The following is a 27,616-nucleotide window of genomic DNA, read 5'->3' as shown; positions in this document are numbered from 1 at the left end:
AATCACAGGACATTTTCACCCTGAAGACATGTTGGCTCGAGAACATTGCAGCTTCCCAACGGGAGGAAGCACGGTCCAGCAGAAGGGCCCTGGAGCGGAGCTACACGCAGGGACCCCGGCTCTGCCACGGGCTTGGCCACCCAGCAGGAGACCACGCCAGAACTGTATACCCCCTTTTGCTATTTACAAAATAGGGCATGTGTATAGTCACTCTTTTGAGACCCACTGGTAGCAGGCTTTAATACCATTCCTGGGTACTGTAGTGATTTGCACCCTCATTTCCCATTTTCTGTTTTTATTTTGGAAAAAAAAACCAAACAGAGCAAGGAGAGGAAAATAAGAATTTAAGTGATAATGCTTAGGCAAATACCAAGAGAACTGGTCATTTGTCCTGCTTTGAAAGAGTATTAATCACACACAGCAACTGAGCTATGTACCAACCGAACACCAATATTAATCTTGGTAAGATGAGGATATGTAACACACATTTGAACGAGTAATTAAAAACCTCTCTGGCTGCAGCAAAACACAATGTAGTTTAGCATACAAGCGCATCTAACTATGTCTTAGCAAAGAGAGTTTCTTCCTCTAAAACATTTAAATGAATAAATATTAATCTCATCATTGAAAATTCAGCAGAGTGAGAAGATTTTAGAGGGATATTTTTATGTTAAGGGAACAGACATTTGGGAATAATTACCTACCTGAATTTCACAAGTCTGCCTTAAATTGCATCCATATAGCACTTCATGGAAGTGTCATATGTGACTCCATCACATAAGTAATAACCAAATGCACAGTAATTTTGGAGTGATCTAGAACTGTAAATAGGGAACCTCTCCTCATCAGACACACAGCCCTTCGCTGCAAGTAGCAAGCTGGAGACATCTAAAGATTCCACTTCGCATGGAAATATTATCCACCGATAATTTCATTTTTCCCAGCAGTCATGTTGTGCTGGAAGTGGCTGTTACACATGGCGAGGGGCAAAGCTGAGCTCTTGGGCTCATCTTTTCCAGGAGCAAGGAAGGGTGCAAGGAGCAGCCCTTGGTGGGTTTGAGCATGCCAAGGATCGGACAGGCATGGTGACGCCAGCGACACAGACATGGGAAAAACACCCAGAGAGGGAAAACACACTGCAGGGAGACCAGCAGGGAGGATTTTCTGTACTTTGAGGCAGAAGCAGGGCGTGCAGCCAAACAGAGAGGCAGATGCGGCATCACTGCTTCCTTACAGGGGATGAACTTTCCAGGCTGACAGTGAATTCACCGACGGCCCTGTTCCTCTCAGAAAGCTGCCCAAAGCAAGGTCATCCCATGGAACGGAGCGTCAGACAGGCTGCCCAAACACGTACGGAGCATCTACTTCCCTTCTGCATCCCTTACCTCGGGTGCAATGTAGTCTGGAGTGCCGCAGAAGGTCTTGGTAGTCACCCCGTCCCAGATGTTCTCCTTGCACATCCCAAAGTCTGCAATCTTTATGTGCCCCTCACTATCCAGCATCACGTTGTCCAGCTTCAGGTCTCTACAAAGTGAAAGCAAAACAGTGATGCAAAAGACCACCCATGAAGCCACCCAGCAAAGACACAAGTTTCTGGACTCCAGGCGCTCTCTCGTGAGTGAGCTCTGGCTTCATCTGACACCCAGGCTCTTTGTAGGATAATGTTTGGGGAAACGAGTAAAAATAAGTCAGAGACCTGTCAAGATGAAGTGTTTATTTCACTTTTAACCCACAGGAACACCATGCTGGGCAAATTGCTTTTAAGTGTACGTCAGAAAACACTCTCATCTAGCAGGGAGACAGATTTAATAGATTTTTTTTTTTTTTTTTTGTGCCTATGAAAATCAAAGTGTACTTAAAGCTCACTGGCAATGAAGAAGTACCTACTCAGCAGAAGTCCCTGCATCACCTATGCTATGCTCCCCCATGAAAGTACAAATCAGCCGTGTTTCTCTCTGATCCTTGTCCACAGAATATCTGTTAGTTATACCCTGCAGGAGCTTTGCTCTTTAGCACAAATTGTGGAGACAGTTTCAGCTGTAGAGCTCCCGATCCGACTCCCAGCCCCGAGCAGCCTCCGCAGAGGTGGGTGCTCCAGCCCGAAGAACAGTTTTGCAGCAAACACTCCGTATTTCAGGTGCAATTTATACATTACCAGCCATGGCATTACCATGCAGTTCTGTGATCTGTGCCACGTCCTATACAGTAAAGCATTACTCAGAGGTCTCCATTTCAATATCAGAGCACATCTGCAAGATTTCCCTTGCCCGAGGGTGACGTTAAGTGCCAAGGCAGGCGACAGAGCGGCAGACACAGGCACAAGCCCAGGCTGTGCCCTGCTCGCCCATCGGCTCAGCCGGCCGTGTCTCTGCGGCTCTGCCCAGCTCCGTGCCTCGTCTGCAGGCGAAGAGCAAACGCACATCGCCCGGTCCGGCACGAAGGACACACCGTGTCTGCGTGAGCCCTTTTCTTGGAGACCCCCGGCTGAAACACCCCACTGGGAACAGCCTGCTCAGCAGAGCCGTGGGGCTGCACGAGGCTTAGCTTTGTTAAGTAAGAGCCCAATAAAAGGAACAGCATAATTTACAACTTCTTGCTGTTTTCTAAGGCTGTTTTTCCCAATTACTGTCAGTGCTTAGAACCCTGATGGGCCAAAGGCAGATGGATATGAGCCTGGATTCGGATTCGGAGGAAGGAAGGAAGAAGAAGCACTGGGGACCGGCAGACCTAGAATCTCTCTGTAGTGGCTGATGGCAAAAAACACCCCTCGTGTCAGGTTTGCTCCACTTCTTTCATCTTTGGAACAGTCTTCAGCATCTCATAACTTCAGTAGCACAGCTGGCATTTCTTTTTGCAAAGCAGTTAATGGTATCTGACGCTCATTAGGATGCTCTGCTCTACCTTGGGCTCTGGGAATACTCCTGAGCAGGCAAGAGCAGCAGTACCCTAGTTCCGGCGCTTAAACTGCAGCCTCGGAGCCCGGTCCGGCACTTGGCGGTAACCGAGCTAACTCCGGATGCTATAGTCGTTTTGTGAACGGAAAAGAAGTTTTAGCGTCTGAACCAGAAGTGACAGACTTGCACTGCAGACCTCAGAATAAGCCATTCATAAGCACTTAGTCTAGTGTTAATGGTAAGAAAATAGTGCCCTGCAGCAAAATACGTGGCTCAGAATGGGCCATGCTGCCAGCGAGCATTTGTGTCGTATGGAGAGAAACACATGAAACAGAGGCAAGAGAGGAACCAAAGCTGCCTTCCTATAGACCGGGGACAAAGACAAGAACCTTCTCAAAAACCGGCAACACCACGAGGCTCCCAGCTCCGTTTTGGGTGTGCGTACCCCACCGGCAGCTGCCAAACCTGACCCGTGGCCCTGGAAGGGAGGAGAGCCCCGCGGCCGGTCGCTGCTCTGCAGAGTGGGGCTGCGGGAGCCCTGCAGAGCATCGCAGTGGTCACATCGCTCCGGCTGTGGCTGGAGTTCTCGGGGGAAGAGAGGAAGGAGGAACTTGCTCACCTACCGATAAATGATGCCTTTGCTCTGCAGGAAGAAGAGGCCGATGGCTATTTCTGCTGCGTAGAACCTGAAATTAAAGATTTAAAAGGAAGACTGATAATTAAAGGAGATGAATCAAAATAAAAACCTTTCAAATCCAATTGCACTAAATGAAATGCATTGGGCATACGTGACCAAAGGATAAAGACAGCCACAACATAAAAATACGAGACAGGTATCACACAAGAATGACACAACCCACCCTCCGCTTCTATCGGGTAGGGATGCGATCAGGTTGCTGTGGGCTAGCAGGGGGCTGTCACTTCTTGTTACACAAATTCTCATTAAGCGAGAGCTGGGATCTACGGCTGTTCATTTCTCTGTACTGGCAATGCAGCTTGAAAAGTTATCTGTCATCTCGGGGAGGCCGAGGAGATAACATGCACGGCCACCCCGTTCTTTAAAGAATATTCTGGGTCTCAGAGGACTCTGCCAGAGTGCAAAACACCAGTTCAAACCCACCTGGGCTCTGCTTACTGTTTGTATTTTTTCTTGAAGCATATGAAGGCTTTCACAGACACCTTCTGCTCTGTCCAGATTACAGGGAGCAGGAGCCAAAAGCCACCAGTTAACACTCAGGTCGGCAACCCCAGTAGAGGAGCCAAAGACCCGACGTCCCTCACGCCCTGGGGAAGGGCATGGGGCAGAACAGAGGTGAGCTGGCAGCACGGCGGCTGGGAGCTCACCAGCTGCTGCTGGTGTCTCCCAGGAAGCCTCCAAACCTCCCTGCCTGGTCCTTTTATGAAGGTCAATTATTTACCTATTGACATGTGTATCCCAAAGAGGAGCTGGAGGCACCAGCATGGTTGGCACCAGGCAAAGAATGACCCTGCATCCTCGGATTCCTGCTGTTCTTCCTTTCCCCTCCCTTTCTGCCCAGGACTTGCACCACAAAAGCCTGTAGCTTGGACTATATTTCCAGCTGTATGACAAAGGTACATCAAGGACCTACCCTGAAGGTGCCAAACTGGGGCTACTGAACTTACACAGCGTGTGGCTCTTTAAACCTCCCAACCTGCTGGATCTGGTACATTAAGTCGCCACCATTCACGTATTCCATCACAAAATACAAACGATCCTAAAGAAAAAAAAGCAAACAATTAGCAGCAGAATTATTAGAGCAGGGAATCTGCAGGGGTCAGAAATAAGGACCAAGGCAACTGACAGCTCCAGTCTATATTTTTCATGGCAATACAACTATCATCATTGTCCTCCCCCAGGGGTGCAGGTGGAGCTTCTGTTCACACGGAGTCCATAAGACAGATGTACTAATTCCTTTGCAACGCTCTGGACTTAAGCTCCGCATCTTTGCAGATAGATCTGATGGAGAAGGCAAGTGGAGGAATTCTTAAAACAGAGGTTTTTCACTTCCCATTAATAAATTTGCTCTCATTCTTCACTGAAGCCATTTTGCAGGGCGTTTCATCAGACAGCTCCTTGCCGGTATTTCCCCAGGCACTGCATGGCTTCAATTAAGAGGTGCACAAGAGATGTGAGCAGTTCCTACGGGGACCAGCCTCCATGTGCAGGCAGCGACCAGCATGATTTGGCCAAGCACCGGGAGGGCTGTGGGACATTCCCAGCTCACCAGTCTCGCCGGGAGCAGCCTGCGGCAGTGCCGGGACCACACGTGCTTGCAGGGGACCCAGCAGCCCCCCGGTCAAGCTGGGGATGCAGGAGGAGGCTGCATCCCCTCTCCTCGCTCCTCCCAGCCTGGTCTGAGGGTGTACTTAATGTTCACGCATGCTTAATTAAGTGAGTAGTTGTTAAGAGTAGAACAAACAGGTCAACCAGTGACTTTGAATCAATTAAAACACTTGCTAGTAGGTGCAATCACAGCCACCTACAAGCACACACCGACTGCCTCTAATGTGTCAAACGCACTTTGCTTTCATTAATTAAGACTCCCCAGATTAAAGCACCCCTCCTCTTACACAGCGTGGCAGCCACAGAGGCGCAGACCTAAGAAATTCCCAAGTAAGCTGAAGTGGTGTGTTCTTCTCTGCCCCACGCTGTCCCCAGGGAAAGCCAAGCCACGGCCAGGGGCAGGCAGGGGCTTGCAGCGGGCACTGTCCTGGAGCCGCAGCGACTGCGGGGAGCTGGCGAGGGGCTTGTATACACAGGATGGCTCCTGCATTCATGGCTACCATTAGTCCTGCTGGGTGTAAGCTCAGTCCTCTACACATTGCTAGAAATTTGAGAAAGTGTGGGCCACAATCAACCCCGAGGAGAGCAACGAGGCAAGAAACAAGACCCAAGCATCCCCACAAAGCTCAGAACCGTGGATTAATGAAACAAAAGCAGCTGGATTTTATCATGCCATGTCTCGCATGGAGCTCTAGTACAAGGCCTGCATGTCCCAGGAGACACAAGATTTGAGCCAGCAGGAGCTCCACACCAGCGACACCTTTACCCTGGGGAATCCATGCCCTTGAAATGCCACTTTCCTCTGATGTTTCACAGCTCTTTTTTCTAATGGGAAACGGCTGTGAAGAAAATCGTGCAAGACTGCCAAAACCACCAACCTAAACCGTTGCAGGAGGTTTCTCGGGGAGGGAGAAGCAATGGCTCCAGACCACCGGAGTGCATGCAGGAGTGGGACACAGACTGCCGTCCAAGTGGATCTTCCCTGCCAGCAGACATCTGCGCTCCGACCTGTGCGTGTCAGTTATGGATGAGCACAGCAAAGCGCTGCGTAACATCAGGCCTGAGCCACCCTTCTTACAACAAGCAACTTTCTACAGCCTTCGAAAACCAGTCGTGGGGCCTCGACGCACAGGAGCCCAAAGCCATCCCCGGGCTCCCCCCAGCCCTAGACCACGAAAGGAAAGACACAAAGGCTGGAGCACTGCGAGAGCTCCAGGTTCGCAGCATTACATAAGAATGCATAATATTTCCCATTCTTCTTTTCCTCCTTAAATAAACCTTGCCCTGCTTTTAAGACAGTAAGGACGAGGAGCCCAGAAGATATGCAAATGTGAGCATTACCATAATAAGGGCTATAGAGTAACTCGGGTAATCAGCTCCTGCACCCCAGGCACAGCACAGCGTGGCGACGCACAGCGCACCCTGACAGCGGGGCAGCCTCAAAGGTAATTAAATACAGTACCGAAGGGCCAATCAGCCTATGTAAAACATGTGGCACTGATGGGATAGAAAAGAGATTTCGGCTTATCAGATGGCTGGGAATTTTGGAGCATACCCCTCCGTAAATGACTGCCTCTGCCAAGGCGTCGATCCAGTTCAGCAGTAAGGCACAGGGCAGGCAAAGTCACCTTCAGCAGCCACCACCACGCTAGTCAGCCTGTGACAGTAACTGGAAAGCAAAGCAATATTGTGCTCATTTGCAGCTGTTTCCTAAATATATCGATCAACTTCAAGGAGGAAGAATATTAAAAAGATGGTCTCTTGAAACAGCCAGCTGAGCTCTAAAAGCAGGATTTGAGCTTTCCTCATTTGGGTGGAGAAGAGAATGCTGGTGCTTCAGAGAAAAAAACATCACGAATAAAGCAGCCAGATGGCTGGCCAGCCTACAGGCTGGAAGAGGGATGGATACGGAAAGCTGTCCTGGCTCTTGTCTATGGCAGAAAAGGACGGGGTCTATCCAAGTCTGGAGCATCCGAACTCACTGAGCAACAGCAAGTTACAGATACATAAATATTCCCTGCAGAGACTTGCACAGAGCTGGTAAAACACACACGCCCCTTCCTTAGGCAGCCAAGACGCAACTCCTGGGGCTCCTTCCGATGCCCCCCTTCTTCGAATTAACCACTCGTCCATCTCCTGCCTGACTCCACACTGTGAACAAGAGTCAGGGCCAGGACAACAGCCGAGTTCTCCATCCACCCGTTATTTATCATTTATCAGTGTCGCTGCTGCTGCTGTGCCCTTCGCTGCTGAGCCCCAGAGGGAAGCGAGGTGGTCAGGGAAGGCACGGCTCACCCGGGGACACCCAGGGACACCCGGCTCACCCCCCTCCCGGGAGCCCAGGCTCTGACCCAGGACCTTTTCGGGGCAGAGCACCCCAGGATCCCACAGCCGTGCCAGCACGGGGCTTCTCTCGTCCTTGAGACCCAGGCAGGAGCGCTCTCATTGCTCATCTTCACATTTTCCTTGAAACGCAGATTTAGGGCTTGTCTCTCTCCCACCAGTCGCTGAACTAACAGCCCCGGCTGAGAAGTGTGCTCTGGACTGTGCTCCCAGAAATCAAAGTGCTTTGTGCCAGCATTTGATAATACACCCTGCTATACATTTTGATTACATTACAAATACGATTACTATTAAGCTACTATAGGTCTGCCAGGAATAATCCTGCGCTGACTCACTTCAGATGCCAGAGAGATGCTGTGTGAAATAGCTTCTCCTGCCACATTTTGATTACTGTGCTGCAAAGCCAGTCCGCAGGCTTTAAATACACTGAATGTGTTTGGTAAATGAAATTTCTGGGATAATATTAAAATGTAATCCTCCTGGATAGCATTGTCATCGTTCTAAAGGACTCTGCTGATTCCCTCTCCCCGCTCCCACTGACACGTACCTGGACGTTTTCACTCACAGGTTGCTTGACAGCTGGGCAGAGATTGCTTTAAAGGTCCCCCGTCCCCTTCCCCACTCCCCCTCTCCGCTTCTGATTTGTACAAACTCAATCGCATGCCCATTTCAAACTGAATTTCCTGTGGTTTGTATTAGGTTTCACCCTTTACTCAGGTTTTGACCACAAGAATGAATCCTGAGAAAAAGCGCAGCACTTTGCTATCGAATCATAACAGATATCGCCAGCTGAGGGGGCCACCTGAGGGGCTGGGAAATCACGTATAATGCCATCAACAGCTCCCTGATGAAAAAATCTCAGGGGTGCAGATATTGTACCTTACTGCCTCCAGTTTAACACACACACATTTTGTTCATGGAAGCGCTTTTGCAAGCAAATTGGACAAGTTGTGAGTTTGTCAAGGCAGAAAATACATGGCTGCTTTTGCAAGTGTAGGGATGTATATCCCGAAAAGAAACACGAATAAAAGCAAAGGTGTGTTTTAGAGAAGGTAAAACGCGTGACCAGGGCAGAAGTCCCTACAGCTCCGTCCACACAGCTCCCAGGCACCCTGCAGCCACCCTGAAAGGCACTGGTCCCAGATAAGTGGTGACACTGGGTCTCTAGAAGAGGGTTTCTACCCACAAACTCACCACTGAAGCCAAGTGACTAAAATCCATTTTGCAAAGCGTCAGACTCCCCCCGCTCCATGTTCAGGGTCCAGCAGGGTCCCCAGCCCACTCTGCCCTTTGCCCAGGGACAGGCTGTGGCACCGGCACTTACCATCGTCTGAAAGCAGGAGTGGAGCTGGGTCAGGAACGGAGGCTTCCCGGAGAGAGCCAGGACACGTTTTTCAACCATCGTGCACTCTACGTCATCGTCTTGGATAACGACGTCCTTCTTCAAGATCTTAACGGCGTAGAGCTCGTCCGTGCCCTTCCTCTCCGCCAGCATCACCTGCATGGGGGAGAGGACACATGCAGGATAAGGAAAACACGGATCTGCAATGCTTCTAGCTTGCCACGGCCAGTAGTTAAAAATAACGGCTCGCTTATTATCCTGTGGCTCCCATTATAACCCTGAAAAGAGATTCAGGTGCCAAGTGATGTGGAAAGCTACTAGTGGTATTTCCAAAAGTATTTAGGAGCCCTAAGTCTAACAAGTAACACATCTACTTCCTCGCCACCTAATTGCCTCGAGGAACCCCGTCCAAGGGGTTTGCTGATGTCTGAGCCAGACATCACCCTTCATCACCTTTCATCGCCGAGTCGGGCCCCAGTTCGGCACCCTCAAGGTGCACGCAGCATTGGCGAGAGTTTGAACGTAGAGTCCATCAAATTACGAAGTGGTAAAAACTTAAAGTGGAAAAGAGTCAGCAAGAGAAAAAACTCTCTGCCTCACACACCCCCTCCACAATGCGCGCAGTGATCAAAACCCAGTTACATGCTGGTCCATCACCCAGCCAAAGCCCCTCTCATTCAGAAGAATCCATCCAACCTCCCATTTTAAACCAGTTTCACCCATTTGCGGGTTTATTTATTACAATAAATGGGATGCACTGCTTCTGCTGGTGCAAATTTCCCTCATTAATCCCATCAGCCCCAGTGAGGATCCCCAGACTGATCCACCACGGTCCATCAGCGTAAGCTGCTCCTTGGGCTGCCAGCAAAATTAACGGACTCTGAAACCACACTTTGCTTCCCATTTTCCCTCCTCGCACTTGCTCATCACGTTAGATTCGAGCGCTCAGTGGAAATGAATTGCTTTCCATTTGAAAGAGTCTGCAGAAATCCTCCAGTCACATCAGGAACAGGAGTTCGGATGTTTTGAAAATAAATTACTAGAAGTCAACATCAATAAGGTGGAACTGAAATGCATTTCATACTGTAGCAGACTGGCAGAGGAAACGCGAGCAGGCCTCACGGACCACTTTTGAGACACTGAGGACAGCGGAATTCACCCTCTTGTTGGCCTCAGGCAGATGACATGGAGCTGGGGCCCCGCGCTCCCCACTGCAACGTGCCCGGCTCCTCCGCTGGAGCTGGGACAGAGCCCGTTCCGGGGCAGAGCAGCCCTCTTTGGGGTTTTGGGACAGGGCAGCGCTGTGCCAGCCCTGGGGTGGCATGGCAGGGGACACAGCCTGAGGAGTGGGGACAAGGCGAGGGACCGAGGTCTTCGGTGCCCACCCACTTCTTAGAGGGAAAAATAACAGTACAACGGGGAAGAGTACTTTCTGAAAGCACGTGGCTCTGGCTCATTTCAGGCGCTTGGCTGCAGCCCTGGCGAGGCTGGCTGTCCTTGACGTGCTGCTTGTCAGGATTAGCCGGGAAAGACATCGGGGCTCCTCAGCGCCAAGTGCTTTGGAGAAGCCACTGACATTTACATTTTCATCAGCGGGGCTGGGATTGCAGCGGCCACACGCCGCACTCATCTGTCGGCAGGGCTAAAAAGCAGACTGACAGCATGTCAGTGACTTCAGTAACCGATTCCTTTACTCGCTGATGTTTGAAGAAAGTTGAGAACCCGGAGCAGCTCGGCGTGCTGCTGTGATGCAGCCCAGCAAGGCACAGGCGCTGGGACCAGATTTGTGCTTCACCTTTTCCTGCTACCAGCTCCCTGAGGTGTCTTGCAAGAGCCCTTTGCACCGAATCGACAAGCTCAGCTCGTAGGAGTGCCCACGGGCACGGGCAGACACCGGTGCCCTGCCTGCAGCCGCGGGACAGGGTGCCAGGGCAGCAGACACAGCGGCTTCACGTGGAGCCTGCACCCCTGCCCTCCCTTGCGATTCGGCACAAACTGAACCGTTTCAGCTCATTGCCTCCATTTATCTTCACCGGTTTTATGCAAGCTGAGATTTACAAGTGACATGCTAAAAAACAGGGCTGCTTTTTAAGTGACAAAAGCAGACGGGCTTTGGCCATTCAAAGTTGGTGGGAAAAGAGAAGCGACCGCTCCAAGCACACAGTTTGTGGGAAGATGAAACCTGTTACCTGGGAGTAAGTGTGTTATATGCAGTATCAATTATATGCAGACCTACCTCGCTATCCATAACCCTTTCAGAGAAAAAGTAACTAAACCAGGGCATCTCTGAGCCTGGTGTCTGCTACTGCCTCGAAGGGACCGCACCGGGGCAGGAGGTGGCAGCAGGAGCCCCCTTCGGAAGCAGGGAGATTGCAGGGCCAGGCACAGCTCGGAAAGCATCCTGGTGCTTCTCCAGGCATTTTGCTTGGAGACTATCAGGGAAGAGTGTGCTGTTGGTGGTAAGGGAGCATGTTCAGGGATAAACGCACCAGGAGACTTCCCTGGGGGTACACGCCGATCAAATGCAGAGGTAAAACCAGCTGCTGGAGAACGGGCTTTGGCTGCAGTAAATAACAACATAGGGGAGCTGAACTCTGCCGGGGCGATCGGAGCCTGTCCGGCACGGGAGGAAACCCCAGAGAGAGCGGTGGGTGCCACCGAGACGTCAGTGGGCGATTCCCACCCGAGCGGGGATGTGACGACCGCCAGCCCAGCGCGCCTGGTCTCTGCAGCGCGGCGAGAGGCAGAGGTTGGCTGGTGTACCGCATTAAATGCAAAAAACTGCTCTAGGGCTTATAGGGACTGTAAATGTTTCATGCAGTAGCTTCCCAATGACACGGCAATCCTGAGCCACAGCTGAGCCAACCAGCCCTGCTTTACTGAAATGTAAAAGGCAAAAGGACTTTGCAGCTGCCTAAAAATCAGCTGCACTACGTACACCCACAGTGAAGAGGCCAAGTATGAGAGCCTGCGTCTGGGTGAGTGCAGAGGGATGCTGAAAACCACACGTTACTATATTTCTCTCTCACATCTGGGCTGGCAGAGCGAGCGGCTCCAGAAGTGCACATCGAGTTCAGGATGCTGTAATCACTGTGAATTTGCATATGCGGAAGAGATTGCAGGCTCTGGCCTACGGCCAATCTGAGAAAATACCTTCTGCACCCTGAGTGACAGGCACGAAGTCTGCACAGGCATTAGCAGACTTGGCCTGTTCTCCAAGCAGGAGACAGGGCTGCTCGCAGCCCGCGGGGCTTAACGCGACCGTCTCCGACGCCGCCTCGCTCCGACCCTGCCCGCGGCAGCTCGGCGGTGCAATGCCAGCGCGACAGCTTGCGGCACGGAGCCGCAGCCTGTCCAGCTGCGCGGAGGAGCTCGGTGCTCCCGGTGCGACAGGGGCTGGCTCGAAGCTGGCTCCAGCACGCTGGCATCGCAGTTCCTATGGTGACTGCAGCATGGGCACGGCTAAGATCTCAGGAGGAGGACAGCCACCGACGAGCAGGCTTCAAACAAGGGCTGGTAACGACAAAGAAAAAGACTGGGACCCATTGCGCTGTAAATACGGAAAGATTCAAACAAGCGAATGCACCCAGCGCAGTTTGGCAATGCCCTGAACAGAGCCGTGCACAAGATGCACGCTGGTGAAGGAGGGAGCGCGCGCCCAAACCTCACCACGTGCCCAGGGGCCAGAGCACAGCTCCGCAAGTCAGAGACCCAGTCCTGAGTGCACCAGCTGCCAGCCCTTCTGCCACGTTTCCTACCGAGAGAGGAGAGGAGAGCGTTTTACAGCTTGAAGATTATCATAGGACAAGAAAATTGTCTCCCATTGCATTGTAATCCATAACTGCAGAGGCAAAAGAATCAGCCCTGCCCAGAAAAACACCATAAAACCCCCCGAAAAGATTGACAGCTTGATAGCATGACAGATTGATTAGCTGCAAAAATATGAGCAAGCCACATAATTTAACTCTCCTCTATTTATATTACAGCAAAGCAAACCCAGGGTGGGCTGTGCCAAGTGCTGCCTTCCTCAGTCAGGAACATCTCCCTTCCCCTTGCCAGCCCAGCGGAGGACTGCCACCAGCTGGAGCTCCCGGGGGCTCCGACGGACCCCGCAGCCGGGGTGGGCAGCAGCGGGGGCCAGCCCAAGAAGACCCAAGACCACCAAGGAGCAACGAGGGTCACCCTGGGGCTGAACATGCTGAGCCAGGACCACGCACGCCTGAGCCCCTGCCCCTGAGCTATTTTCCACCCCTAAACCTTGATGCCTGGCTCTGTGGGGACCTCCCTCTGCCGGCTCGCTCTCTGGAAAGTAGACTGCATTCATTTTTTAATTTTTTTTTTTTTTGTGCAGAAAAAGCTGATACTTAACTTGATCTATTCCTGTAATATAGTGTATTTGTTTGGGAATGCTCCAGCATAATAACTGGAGATATTCTGATGCTGAATGTAGAGAAAGGAAGTTTATTACACTGCACTGAGGCCAACTCGTAGGTACTCCTGACCCTGGCCAGCCATAGTGGTGGAGAGAGAAAAATACTAAGCAGTAAATCTGAGCTGCTGATGCCAAAGGGTTAATAAGCTTACGCCTGAGACAAAGACTCACTAAAACAGTGTGATTATACTCAAAGAGCTCTCACAGCCTGCTCCAACGGCAGCAGCAGTGGGTGCTGGGAGGCGGGAGGCTGGCAGCACACAGCCAAGGACGGGAGCTGGCGGTGCCAGCCCCGGAGAAGGATGCTGCTGCCACGGACGCGACCGGCCGCTCGGCACGCCACGGGCTGGGAACCTGCCGGGAGCCCGGACCGGGCAGCCGGGCTCCGTTCCCCGCCAGCCGAGCGCCAGCATGGCGTGCATCTGTGCACCTCTGTCCAGCTCCTTCCGAAACATCTGGCACCTCTGTCTAAGTGCAAACCGAGCAGGGAGCAAAGTACCCTCCGCCGTGCCACCTCGGTGTCCCCGTGCCGGGGCGACGGGCAGCGGGAGGCGGCACAGGCACACGTGAGGGTGAGGCTGCATCTAACCGTAGAAACCAACGTGCTGTTTTAATAAGTGCTAATTAGCATATTTATAACATGCTGTTCCAGGGAACAGTTTCTGTCACACATTCCCTTACATAAGCCACGATGCCAACTGAAGAGTTTGCTAATGTTTCTCACATTAAAAGAAAGAGGAGGGGGGCGGGAAACCACAACTACAGAGTTTCCAGATGCCAGGCATAGACTTTAAAGGGGATTAGGTGTTGGGAGGGAGAGAAAAGGGAGCAAAACCGATGTGGAAATGGGGGTACGTACACATTACTGAGTGGTAGCAGCATGGGCACAACGCAGGGGGCTTTCCTGCTCCCCCAGGCTGCCAACCCGCAGCGAAGGTGTAAACGCAGAGTAACGGCAGCCTCCTCCCCGGCAGCATCACCGGCAGGGGAACCCCGGCGGATGCTCGGGGTGCTGGGGACCATCAGGAGCTCCCCGTTCTCCTCCTGTCACGGATGCTTCAGTGGATCTCTAAGCTGTCCACCTCCAGAGAGGGAGCAAACACCCGTCTAGAGAGGCTGGGACCTCCCCGAGCTCAAACACCAGCAGCAAAAGCCAGGGAAGGGAACGGGCGCCAGCTGTGAAAGGTGGGTTCGCCCCTTGGGCTCAGCGGGCGATGGGTGAGCATCGCTCCTCTGGCATTCCCTCCTCACCTCCACTGCTGGCCCAAGAGATGGGCCCAAAGGCAGAGCAATATTCCCTGCCATTAAGGCAATTCACTAATCAGAGCGGTGTCGGGCCATCCATCACACCAGCAAACACCACGTTGGTGCGCAGCAACGGCAGCCCACCTTCCTTCCTGCTCCGGGCTGTGAAGCCCAAGCAGCCACTTGAGCACTGGAGTTTCTAATGGAAATCATGACAAAGTTGGCAAGACCCCAAGAAAAACGAAGGCTCCAAGTCACATAATTACTAGAAGAATGAAATTCTGTTACCACTCATAACCGGTCTGGAAAGTTAATTAAAATGTTCACATATATTTGTAATTATTAGAGAAAAAAATGGCCAAATAAAAAAGAGCTTTAAAGACAGAGCACGCACCCGGCTTCCCAAAAGAGACCATCTGATTTTTGTGATGGTCTGATCAGACATCTCAGGTCTTCATCACTGTGATACAGCAGTCACACAGTCCGGAAGGGAGCCAACAAACTGGGCTCCCATTACTGTGACACCACTGCTCCCAGGCAGAGCGAGGACAGACCATGCTGGAGTAGCCACGCGGCCGCAGCTTAGAAATACTACAGGTGTGTGTTAAATACAGAAAGTGCAAAGGCGTATGTTGTACCGCACCTTCCCAAAGCTCCCTTTTCCCAGCACCATCAGGAAATTGAAATCCGAAAGTTTCATCCGATCTCTGCTCCCGTTGTTGTCGAACTTAGAAATGGCATTTGTCGTCTTCTCATCCGCAGCCTTGGACCCTGTTCCGATCTTGGCTCTCTGCACAGATGGAGATGGGACAGGGAGAAAAGAGAAAAAATTACTGAAAACACTTCGGAGAAAGGTCATCATAAAACCAGACAGTGCTCCTGAAATCCCGCGTTAATCAGCTCTTTTCCAGGTCAAAGCCTACCCTGAGCTACAGGAACCTTTTCTGTAAGCATGACAGGGACAGCACCAAGAAGGGCACTGGGGAAGTTATCAGTCCCAACACATTGCACTGTTTGGCTGGTTCCCAGTTAATCTCTGTGAGAGCAACTGGGAACCACATCTGCCCATTACTCCATTACCCCTCTCCCCGCAGCCAGCAGGACACAGCAGCCTGCGTGCCCGGGGAGCTGCCCTGTAACATGCTCTAGATCACCCTAGACCTAGAGCATAAAGTATAAAACAGAGGCTTAAATAAGCTTTTTCTTCTTGAAGCTGGCTTCTGTCTCTCACCTCACCAGAAAAGGACAGGTGAATATAAATATATTAAGGTAAAATACAGGACCTTTTATCCAGCTCCACCTCCATTACTATCTGATATTGGAAAGAATTGCACTCCCGTGCCAGTTCAGGCTGAACGTAGGAAGCTACAAATCCATTTTGAACAAACCAGAATAGAAAGCACTCCTCCTGCATCCCCAAGCAATCGCACGAGCTGCTGCAATCACAATTGCTTATTAAGGAGCCTCACAAACCCCCACATTTTTAAACACAAAATCTCATCGGTGGCTCGGCACCTCCTCATTGGTCCAGGGGCTATCTAATTTGCTGAACCACAGTTTGTAAAAGCTATCTCACAATTTATTCGGTTTTAATTTTTAGAAATATGCGACAGTGTAAGGCTTGCACTGAGCTCAGTCTAGCATGAAATTCCATTAACCCGATTCCAGCAGTTCAATTTGGCTGCTGCTCACAGCTCCTCCAGATAGGAGCCTCACAAGTAATCTCCAAGCCTTTGCTGCTGCTAATTGGTTCTTGCAAGGTTCTCCGTGCTGTAAAATTCTCCATTCAAGGTCACCTGCAGCACCTAGACACATCTGAAAAACTCCTGCACTGGAAACTAAAGGAATGGTCTCCAGGATTTGCAAACATCATAATTGCTAATGCAGCTCTGCCCCAGGGAGGGGGCTGAAATCATCCAACAGCCGCCAGTACCGGTACCTGCTACTGCCGCGAGCGGAGCCGCACAGGCGGCATGCCTGCTTTCCAATGGGAAAAACTGCATACATTGGAAAGGAAATAAAGTCACCTCTCCCGAAGTACAAGGGCTTTTCCTCATTGTAATCTTTAGGCTTTTGCAACGTCCCCAAACGAAGGGGATACCCAGCCAGAGCATTTTACTTCACATCGGCTCCGGTGACAAACAGCAGCTCTGGCACCGACCGAAAGCTGCTCATCGAACCTGGCCAAAGAGGGATCCAAACGTGGGCAACCGAACAAGAGCAGCCTCTGCGTCTCCTCCACGAAGCCAGCCCTGTGTTGTGTCACTTTGCCTTCAGCAGTCCTCACGCTATTGTATATCAAAGCTATCTCCAAATGCAAGGTGTACTTATCAGCAGGCAAAATAGTCATATTCTGAGAAAGCTTCCTAAATACTCTATCACAGCTGAAACACAATCTCGTCAGATCAGATTTGACACTAAATTAACCTCTGTGAAAACAAGCTGCAATAAAATTCAAGGGCAATATTATACTTCCATTAAATGACACCCAAAAGCACACCCCTGCATTTCAGATAAGCCCACGTCCTCCCGCAGGTCTGCAGCCCAGCAGCGCCGGGGCTGGCCGCGGGACTCCCTGAAACTCTGACCAAAGCGGGGGAGGCTTTCGGTTCTGAGCAGAGGGGAAAAGAGTAACACAAAGAGGGGGGAAGGAAGAGGATTTTCACGTGCTTCAACCCAGCAAAACTGGCTACCTTCAGACACAGCATTACCAGCAGCACCGGCAGACACCCGGGCAAGTGCCCGGCACCCATGTGTGCAAGCGACTTCAGGTCCCTCCTGTTGCTTACAGCTGCTCCCCAGTCTGTGTTTGAAGAGGGGCTGCTTCAATCACAGCCAGCCTTCCACTTGACCTAAATTTGCAGCATCACGGCATGTTCATAGGAGGCAAGATGAGGATATAACACAACGCGACTCCCCTGATAAAACAGGCTCAGCATGTAGCTTGGCCAAGAAGGGGAAAGGTCTTTTCCGAAAAGAGCCCAAAATAAGAGTCGGGGAGATCTAAAGATCATCACTCCCAAGTGAAGTGCCTTGCTTTTGCTATCGAGTGTCTCTAATGTCTGTCTCCAAGTGAGTACAGAAGTCCTTTAACCTGTTCTAAGTACACTCCTGATGCTCACACAATCTCAAGACCTCTTTAAGGTTTACAACTGAAGCATACCAAATATTGCTCACAAAATTCTTAAAAAAAAGCCCTTGACCTTCGTTATCCAACTCCATTTGTCATAGTTAATTTACTACATCTGAATTTATGCAATAGCAGCCGACGTCCACATCTATCAAGCCATCCCAGCAGGCAGCTGATAAAGACGGAGCAGAATTGGCAGGGGATGTAGTGCAGGGCTTCACGCTGTGCTTTCGTCTCGGGATGCTCTCCTGTCAAGCCCAGGACGGGCCCGCTGCGGATGGACGGCTGCAAGAAGCGCAGCAGCAGGACCGCGGCCAAGAACGGCACCGCAGGCTGCCAGAAAGAGGCACTGCTCCAGCCGGCAGCTCTGCGAGCGTCTGTCCGTCTTCTGCATCGCCCAGGCTGACACCTCAGTCCTTTCTGCTGGGTGCTTTTGCAATGTTAAGTCCACCCAAGATATAAACCCGTCATACGCGTCTCAACTTTGGCCCGTTGATTCACGCTGCTCAGGAACAGGCAGAATCAAGCAGCACTAATGCAGGTCGATTGGAGGATACTTTTTAGTCCTTGTCACCTGAAATGCCGTGACAGCACCCTGGCTGCTGCATCCCAGCCAGGCTCCAGCGCACTCCTCGCCCGTCGGGACGCCAGCACGAGCCATCGCTCAGCTGGCCAGGGATTTCTTTCCTTGTAACGCTGACTCGCTCACAAAGCAGGATGCAATAGGGGAAGACACAGCAAGGTGGGGGTACAGACGTACTCTGGCAGGGTGAAATGACACCTCTGGACAATGTATTTTCTGACCTGTAGACAACTCATCATCTGACTTCCAACATACATACCGTTTTCACACCACTGGAACAATCATGGAATGCAACAAAAGCAGGTAGGTAGCTCTTTAGAGCTGACAACCGTTGGTTGTATGCCAACTGCTGTATTAGAACTGTTATATTTTCTTGGATATTCAGGGAAATTATATATAAATGAGATACGCGTGAGATTAAAAAAAGGAAGGAGAAAAAGGAACTAACTCTCCAGTCCTGTGCTATAATTATGGAGTTCACGCTGACAACCATAAGGGCAACTATTTTATTTTACATATGGCTCATTTCATGTAAGTCTCCAGATGTACCACATTCATTCTGAGGGTTCTGGGAAGACTTTAGCAATACTGACAAATGGCAAAGACCTATTAATTCAGTAATGTCTGGATCAATCATTCAGCAAGATCTTCCACGGCTTATTAAGCAGTAAATAGACATTTCTCCTTGAAGCTTCTTTGGGGAATTGGACCCAAGCATCACTGAATCTTTCAGGGACTGGCAGGGAAATCTCACCAGCCTTAGTTCACCTCCGTGCAGATCCTTGATGCCGCCAGCACAAAGCCCCGGTGCTGACAGCATCTTTGCTGGGCCAGCTCCTCGGGGAAGCCCAGGCGTGGTAAGGCTCTGCAGAGCCTTTCTGGCTCCCTCAAGTCCCATATCCACATTCACTCGGAAAAGCCCATCGCTTTTATGTCCTTTGCTTTTCACAGGCACCACCAGTGCTCTCCCCAGGTGAGTATTCTGCACTTCACCTGCACGGGCCAGAGCTGGCAGCAACCCCAAGCCCTCACACCCGCTGCTCCCTTTGAGGGCTCCGGCTGCTGCTGCTGGCTTTCCCCTCAAAGTTTTGGGCTCGCTTCAGACAAGGCACTGTCACTCATCCGACCTCCACTGTCACTTGGCTGTCTCAATTAGCCCGTAGATCAGTTAGCATGGTCTCCACACTTGGTTCATCACATTACCCCACTATCCAGGCTGAGAGCGCACTGCTACACACCACGGGAAGGATGGATTACTTAGGTTATTGAAAAATAAATCACTGGCTCGTACGTATTGCCTTAGCATTCCAGGCTTACACCTGCGGCAGCCCCAGCAGCGTTTCTGTCGGTAACACCTTGGTGCAAAGCACCATCAGGGATCGCTGATACCCCATGCCAGCTCACCCAACCATCACTCTCTTAAAAAAACCCAGCCCCGTCTCAGTGCACCAGGCAGGGTACAGAGGCTGCCATGACATTTAACGGCTAAGAAAGGGTTTCTTTCTGAGATTAGCTCCAAATCCAATTATATTAATATCTTAATTTATCTTAGTTCATTATATTAATTCATAATCAGCAGCATGACAGAAAAAAAAGATGAACAAATCCTATTATACGGCACCTCAGAACAAGGGTAGAACTGCTGTACCAACAACATGTGCACGTGCTGACATCAGAGCACGGTTACATCAGGTCATCCTGGGACATCCAGGATCTTCATCCCTCTTTAATTGGAATACAGGGTTGGAAACACATTAATTGAAGTACCTCCTCTTCTAGCTACGCTATACTCATTTTGGCAAACACAAGCTGTAAATTATGTAACCCTAACACAAAGACAGACATCGTCTGAAACAACACAAATGAAAGGGGGATGTTTGCTATGCTGCTTTTTTTGCAGTAAGAAGAAGCAACTTCTTAGAAATGATGGGATTTCAGACTCCTTCCTACCTGCAGGTAGCAGAGATACGGGATCAAGCACACTCTTTGTGGAGCACAAGGCACCAAGCAAGCATTACACAGAACTCTGCACTGTGCAACATTCTCTGTTGTATTTTCAACCTGACGTAAGTGCCAAAGAATCATTTCCATATCTCTCATCTCCTCATCCACCAGAAACAACTGTTCCCTTTCCCAGCTAATCCACTACCTGCTTCTACCGTGCACAAAGTCAGACACACACGTGCACAGGGAGGTCACTGTATTTTCAAATTAGAAGAGAGTATTCCAGAAGGGCAAGATGGATGGCACATTCCATGTGCTACAATTAAAAACCACCCTGTCAATCCCACCAAAAAATTGCACATGAATGAGCCCTACACTTTCAGCTCTTGGTGTATCTGAATCCTTTTGCCTTAACTTGCTCTTCTGCAAATCTCTACAAAACGATGCCCTTTGGCTCATCTGTGCCAGCTCCCCATCATTCCTCGGACTGCTGCACAGTTGCTCCTGGCCCCCCACGTCTCGTGCTGGAGAAGCTGCGCAGCTGCAGGGATCCAAGGAGTGGCCAGGTCCCTGCTCGAAGCACCCATGGTCTCTCTGGTCTCCCCTGCCCTGGAATCACCAGCCGGGCATGGTGACATGACCCAGCGCTGCACCAGCGAGGCAGGAACCGCTTACAGATGCATCACAAACTTCCCATTCCCATATGGTCCTTGTTAATTATTTAACATAGCCAAACCATTGCTGGAAAGCTTCACATCTTCAGAGGGGCTTTTTTTGCTAAATGTAACTGAACAACTTACCTTCTGGAAACACCGCTCGAAGCTCGTGCCCCGGAGCCAGGCATGCCCCGGAGAACCTTAGCAAAGACCAGTCAAGGGCATGCATCCCCAGGAGTGAGTGCAAAGCAGGGAGAGGGAGGAGTGATGGGCCATACCCTGCTCCGCGCTCCCTGTGCTGCCGGGGAAAGAGCTGGCAGGGAAAGCCCCTTGCCAAGGACGTGGCAGGCAGTGAGGAAAACCCCTGAGTTCCCAAGAAAAATCAATTCACCTCAAATTTCTGCCTCAGTTCCTCATTTCCTTCTTCTCCCTCAGGAGGCACTGGGACGTTGAAATACTCCCCCTCCTCCTGGCTCAGCAGCTTAAACCTGGAGGGACACAGTGAGAAAGTCAGGTCAGGATGGCAGGCAGGACCGCAGGCAGGCAGGAATGCGAGCAGGCAGGACTGCAGCTCCTGCTCCGAGCACAGCTCTGCCTCTGCCGTACCGGCATCCAGGTGACCCTTCCCCAAGGATAGAAGACCCCCCCAAACCTCACACCTCCAAACCGTCCCACTCAGCAAGCTCCCAGACACACACCCGAGGGGAGGGATGTTTCTGGGGTCCCTCGCTGTACTGGTGACCCCAGCCATCACAACCCAGAAAGCACATCTGCTACCCACTGCGGCAGACACCGCAAAGCACCCATGCCTCTTCCAAAACACAAGCCTGACCCAAAACCCACATCTTTCTTGTGATGGCCACGGGCACACGAGCGGGCAAGCTCCTTCCCCATCAGCTGCCTCAGGTGCCAAGGCAGGCTGGGCTCCACGGGGAGAGCACACAGAGCCGGACGGTGCCCGGCTGATGCCGACAACCCTGAGCACAAAGCCAAGATGCTCACCCAAAAAAAGGAAAAAAGTCTAAGCAGCAATTATCAGAAATCATGGAAATGTCATTCAGATCTGAGGCGTTTCACACAGCCGCAGGCAAAGCCTTGGCTCCACCGGCGAACCCTCCCGGCAGCCGGAGGACAGTTATCAGCTGGGTGTTATCTACAGAGGCTGCACTGAACGAACAAAGCACCGTTTGCATAATATAGGCACAGGCTCTTCCTTTGAGCTTGTTTTCTCCATTAACTGCAGTTGTTTAGATATGAAATATACATCAGAGCTCCTTCCAGAGTTTATTCTAGCCAAATCCTGTGACAAGGAAAATTACTTAGATCTCCACTTACATGATTTTTAAAAGGCTGGGAGAATGATCAGACTTTGGGCTGCGTCAGAAGCCGGCAGCGCACCAACCCCAGCCAACACACACGCATCCTTACAGGTGACTGGAAATTTGGGGGAAGCGACAGTTTTCTTCTGTTTTCCAGAAGAGAAGCCGCGTCTCTGGCTTGTGGCAAGCCAGGTTCGCAGGCTGAGCCCCGCCACCCGCACAATAACGCGGCCAGACCCTGCCGGCAACCCCACGACGGGTCGGTTTTCCCCGGGGGGGGAGGGCACGCGCTGCCTGCCCCACTGCAGCCTCCCCACGGGCAGGACGAGGCGGACGGTGGCAGGGAGCACCCCCAGCTCTGCCCCCCAAGCCCCGGCTGTGCCAGGGCAGGCAGCGGGTGCCCCGCATGGTGCCAGCCCTCCAGCCCACCTCCCTGTGCAAGAGATGCGCGGGCAGGCTAGCCCGCCTGCTAATTCCTCCTCTTCTCCGTTCTCTGCTTTAAGTGAGACACGTACGGCTTCCACGGTGGAAAAGACAGAGTCCGGGGTGTTTTGCTCAACTCGCGGAATGCAAATTAATAGCATGCAGGTTTTGGTTTCCAAAAGACATATAATATCTATTTTCAATTATTACACTTGACATGGAAAGGTAACACAGCTCTCAGGCATCAGTGGCTGGGAAAAAAAAAAAAAAAAGGGAAATAAGGCAGCATGTGTCCTGCTGGGGGAGATAAAATGGAAATGAAGAGACCCATTCAGCGCGAGTGTTACAGACCCACTGTGTTCATCTTTCGTATAGTAACGAGTGACAGTAATTACACACTTTGGTAGCATTCCTCTGTTTATTGAACAGTGCCCCTCAGCACCGGTTCTGCTAGTCTGCGTGCTGCAGAACGGCTGCCCCCGCCACAAATCACAATTCAAAGCGTGTCCCCCCCAGCCCTTCACCCGCTCACAGCCTTGCTCTCCTGCACGCCTGATGAAGCCACATTGCCTCCCCAGTATGGAAACTAAGGGAATCCAACCAGAAAATGCTGGAAAACGCTTGCTCGGCAAATGCTCGGCAGGCGACGCCGTCTCCTCCTGAAGCCTACGTAGCGAGAGCCCGCGGGGGGCACTGGCCCTCCTGGCTGTGAACGCCAGGCAGAGCAGCCCCGTGTCCGTGCGCGCCCCTGGCAGGGAAAAGCCCCCCGAGCAACCCTGCCAGGGGCAGGAGGACACGGAGGAGGGGTCACACAAAGCCAGCCCACCAGGGCACTCAGACGCTGTCCTGGCACCACGGGACAGCTCACAGCCCAGCACAGCCCCAGCGACTCTCCCCAGTCGGGGAGGTGGAGCAGCACCTGACACGGGGCCAGAACGGCTGGCGGTCCTTGAACAGGAGGGTGCTGGTCCGTGCGACGGGCTGACGCGTCTTCCACTGCGCACAAAAAGATCAGGGCTGCTTTTTGCCCGCAGGGTTTTTAAAACAATTGCAACTCTTACCATCCATCGACTCCCGACTTCTGCAGCTCAGAAATCCCAAAGGACAAGGAGCCCATGAAGTCATTCCTGCTGGTCAGATCCCAGTCCCAAATCTCCACAGACAACCGCCTGTCTTTGTCTGCCTCTTTCAGTTGGCTGGAAGAGAGAAAAGAGAAAGGGATGGTTTCATTCTGGAAGCCATTGCTACACCACCGTGACCCTCCATGCTCCATCAGAACATGGATGCAAAATGAAGGGATGGTCTTCAATGACCACTCAGCTCGCTAATATTTAATTTCCCAACCGCATCTGTTTCAAACGGAGAATGTAGAGTTCCTGCCGTGAAATAACTGGCTTTGATCAGGGGTCAGGGCAGTGGTTTGAGTGCTTCTGAGTCACACTTACAGGACCGAAAAGAATTATTTCTCAGTTGAATCAGCTTAATGTCTCTGAATAATTAAATCAGAGCAAATACAATCACATTAATTCTTAGGGGTGAGAAAAATTAGTTTACAAGTTTAAACATTTTTCTTGTACTTACAATTTAAATGTCTCGTTCCACTCAGGATTCAGGGAGCACTTGATAGTTTTGGTCTTCTGCTTGCTTTCGTTTTTGGGGTCAGGGATTAGTTTAAGCTTCACGTAGGGATCTGACAAGCCATTGGGATCCATAGGAACTAGGTTTTTAGCATCTCTTACTGGGGAGGAGAAAAAGGATTAAATTCAGTATTCAAACTCTAAAAATACCCAACAATTGACAACTTCCCTGTGTGCCAAGAGTAAGTGTGAAAATAGTGATTAAAAACAGAATTAAAACTGAATACATACAGACACAGACGTTGCATGAGAAATGACATACAGTTATCAATGCAAAGCAAATACAACTCTAATAGACAAGGGAGGCTGAAGGATCAACTCAAGAGGTTATTTTCACTTTCCAATAGGATGATTTGGTGTTTGCTCTCAGTTTAAAACAATTTAAAGCTCCTCTGTTTCCTCCTGCACCTTGGTAAGAACTGCACTGATTTGCATCTTTTTTGGGGGACGGGTGGGAGCACAGGGACGGTGCCTTCCACGGCGCGTGGAAGTAGCAACAAACAGCCGTAAGCAGGGGAGAGCAGGCACCAGCAAGCACCAGCACAGCGGCCGGATCCAGCGCTGAGCTCTCCTTTCGGATGCCCTCGGGCTCAGGGGCCGGGGCCCCGCGGGACCAGGGGGGATGCCCGCAGGGCATGTGTGGCAGCAGCACCCCGGCTCTGGGAGCCGGAGCATCTCCTCGGGGAGCAGGAGCGGAACAAGGAGCAGAAGAGGGGAGAGCAAACCTGCGGGCGACCTCGACTGCTTGTAATTGGATTGCAGCTTTGACAAGTTAAACACAATCGGGCTGATCTAAGTCTGTTTCCCCAGATTAAGTCAAAAAAGAGTCTGTCTTCTGGGAGAAGGGTCTTAGATTCCCTCAGCCTGACCAAAGGTATCGGAGATTAAAAGTCCGATAGGATGTGATGGAGCACAGCCGTAACCAGGGGAAAAGCTGCTCGCAAGCAAATCCAGAGCAGACCCTCCCCTCCCGTGTGCTGCAGCCAGCAGACCCAGCTCCGCCGGTGCTTTCGCAGGCTCTCCTGCCCAAACCGCCCACGCCTGAGCAGGCAGCACTGCCCGAGCAGCAGCGGGGGCTTCCCTCTCGCCAAAGCATTGCGGCTACGGAGCCCCCAGCCCCTCCGCGGCAGCCGGCACGGTGCCCACCAGCAGCCCCCTCGGCACGGCACGGCACGCCGTCACCTCCCCGGGTCCAGCGCGCAGCTCGGGGATCAGGCACGGAGGGTCGTGCCGTGTCGGGAACGGGGAACTCGGCGCTGCCCGAAATCCCACTGGATCACACCAGCAGCTCCGCTGCGAGGTTCACCGGGGGCACGCCTTCACCTCATACACCCCATAACCCCAAGGAGGAGAGGACTCCAGCTGCGTGTGCAGTGCTGCGGGGCGTTAGAAGATACTTCCAGAGAGTCAGCAAGGGTAAAAACAATTGCTCAGTTCCCAAATCAGCAGCAAGGCATTTCTGATGCAAGGTTGGGAGCCAGATAGTTTTGAAAAGCAAATTAATGCTCCAAAATCTGCAATCTACCGCTGTCCTCCTGAAGCATTGCCCAATTTCTGGCTCCGTGGAATAAAACTTGTAGCCAAAATTCAAATCTGCATTTATAAACTAGCTCATTTATCAAGCATGACACCCTTGACAGCAGCTCGTGAGACAGAGAGAGGCAAGCCTGCCGGGAATTGCCTGCTGCCCAATTACAGGTGCCCGGGCAGCCCTATCGATTTGGCAGCACTAGATATTCTTCAGACTCCTGAGACGAGGCAGCCACGGGAGCCAGAGCCGCCTCCTGCCTCTCTGGCAGGAGGGGAAGGAATGACTTCATTACTGACAGCCCCAGGAGCAGCCACATACAGTGACCTTGCCACGGATGCCGTCATGCCCAGGACAGGTCGGATCTCTTTGCCGGGAGGTTGAGACCCGCCGGTCGGTCAGCGGGGTCGGGGACGCAGATGCAGCAGCTGCTCGGCATTGGCACTTACAAAGAGCCTTCTGTGCTCCTGTGCAAGAAGCGTCTTTGCTGTTGGGAAGAGGGGGAGGACGCGTGGCGAGGCTCCGGTTCCTGGGGCAGCACTCGTGAGAGGATGCCCAAGGAGGAGGATTCACCCTTCGGGCACCAGAGAGGACTGAGGCTCATAATTTCCTTAAAAAGACAACAGGTATCTCCGGAGGACAGTAAAACATCAGACCCGAGCGGCTCTCAAGCTTCACTGGTTATTGCTGATTTGTTATGCATTGCACAGGCCGCTCTCTGAGTTCGGGCCAGCTTTGCGGTGGGTCGTCCCTCCATGGACCCCACACGGGGAGAAATCCGCAGCAGTGCCAGGGGTGGCGAAGCAACAGCGCCCGATGTGCGTTACCTGCTCTGCCACAACCTCATCCAAAAACGAACCTGCACAGCCCCGCATCTTGTGAGAGCAGCCCAACAGTTGTGCCTTCTTCTGCCTGTAACTGCTTGCTGTGACACAAGCAGCATGACTTCATTTCTATAATGTCCTGACAATTATTTTCATGTGCTCTTTAATAAATGAATTTTTTATTTTTTTCTAAGTTTGGACATAAATGCCAGCTCTGCACTTCAGAGGATGCACAGTAGTTATTCTGTGGCTTAATTTGGACTCTCAGTCAAAATCTTCTGCAAAAAGCTTTGTACCGTCCAAGCAGAAAGGCTTGCAATCTGCTGTGTGAAATCTCTAAGTAATGAGTTTAATTTCCAAGGGCCCTGCCAAGGCTCTGCACTAATACAGCCAAAATGCCTTCCTCTCCCTCACCCCTTATCAGAGGAGAAGAATACATATTTCCTCATCATCGTTATAAGCTTTTATCTGTGCCTTTTTGATAGGAAAAAAGGCAATCTTTATAACCACGTTCTTGAATTATAAAACACAAAAGAGCATTAGAGAAAAGTCCCGCAGTAGGTCCTGCCAAGGCACTACCTGACTGGCAACGAGCCCGCAGGGGAAGCAGTCTTCGCAGGGTTTGTAAATAAACAGCAGGAATTGCTTTGGCTGTTTGCAGACATGGGAAGTGCCTTGTACGGGGAGCCCGGCCCCCAGCCCAGAGCCCGGCCAGACACCCCCCATCCCGTACCCTTTGCCCAGCTCAATCCTTAACTCCTCGGTCGGTCCGACCACGGGTCCGACCGCAGCCTTCGCTGCTGCAGGCAACCGCCCCGCTCCGCCGCATGCTCCTGCCTTCACCCCCGTGTGGGGACCGGGGGCTCCCTGCCCGCACCCCCCTGTGCTGCCATGGCATGGCGAGCGATGCTGCCCGGTGTCCTGCCAACCAGGGCTTCTCACCACCCTCCTCCTGCAACTCCGCTGAGCTTTTACTACCTTCTCTTACCTGCCTGGCTTTAAAACCATTAC

The 27,616-nt window shown here is 51.7% G+C and overlaps 1 protein-coding gene across 1 annotated transcript in view; it reads right to left on the bottom strand.

The window, feature by feature from the left end:
* The window catches only part of PRKCB (protein kinase C, beta), a 77,082-nt gene that overhangs the window by 19,796 nt on the left and 29,670 nt on the right, over positions 1–27,616 (bottom strand). The window contains exons 5-12 of the mRNA XM_010570624.1: positions 24,198–24,354; positions 23,678–23,812; positions 21,266–21,362; positions 15,205–15,351; positions 8,867–9,040; positions 4,539–4,630; positions 3,518–3,580; positions 1,386–1,524 (exon numbers count right to left, since the gene is read on the bottom strand). Of these exons, the coding sequence (XP_010568926.1) occupies positions 1,386–1,524; positions 3,518–3,580; positions 4,539–4,630; positions 8,867–9,040; positions 15,205–15,351; positions 21,266–21,362; positions 23,678–23,812; positions 24,198–24,354 (1,004 nt within the window). The remainder of the gene's footprint in view (positions 1–1,385; positions 1,525–3,517; positions 3,581–4,538; positions 4,631–8,866; positions 9,041–15,204; positions 15,352–21,265; positions 21,363–23,677; positions 23,813–24,197; positions 24,355–27,616) is intronic.

This window comes from Haliaeetus leucocephalus, unplaced genomic scaffold, assembly GCF_000737465.1.
Source record: "Haliaeetus leucocephalus isolate CR32 unplaced genomic scaffold, Haliaeetus_leucocephalus-4.0 Scaffold295, whole genome shotgun sequence".
NCBI classification, from domain to species: Eukaryota; Metazoa; Chordata; class Aves; order Accipitriformes; family Accipitridae; genus Haliaeetus; species Haliaeetus leucocephalus.
This window is presented reverse-complemented; position numbering and strand designations above follow the sequence as displayed.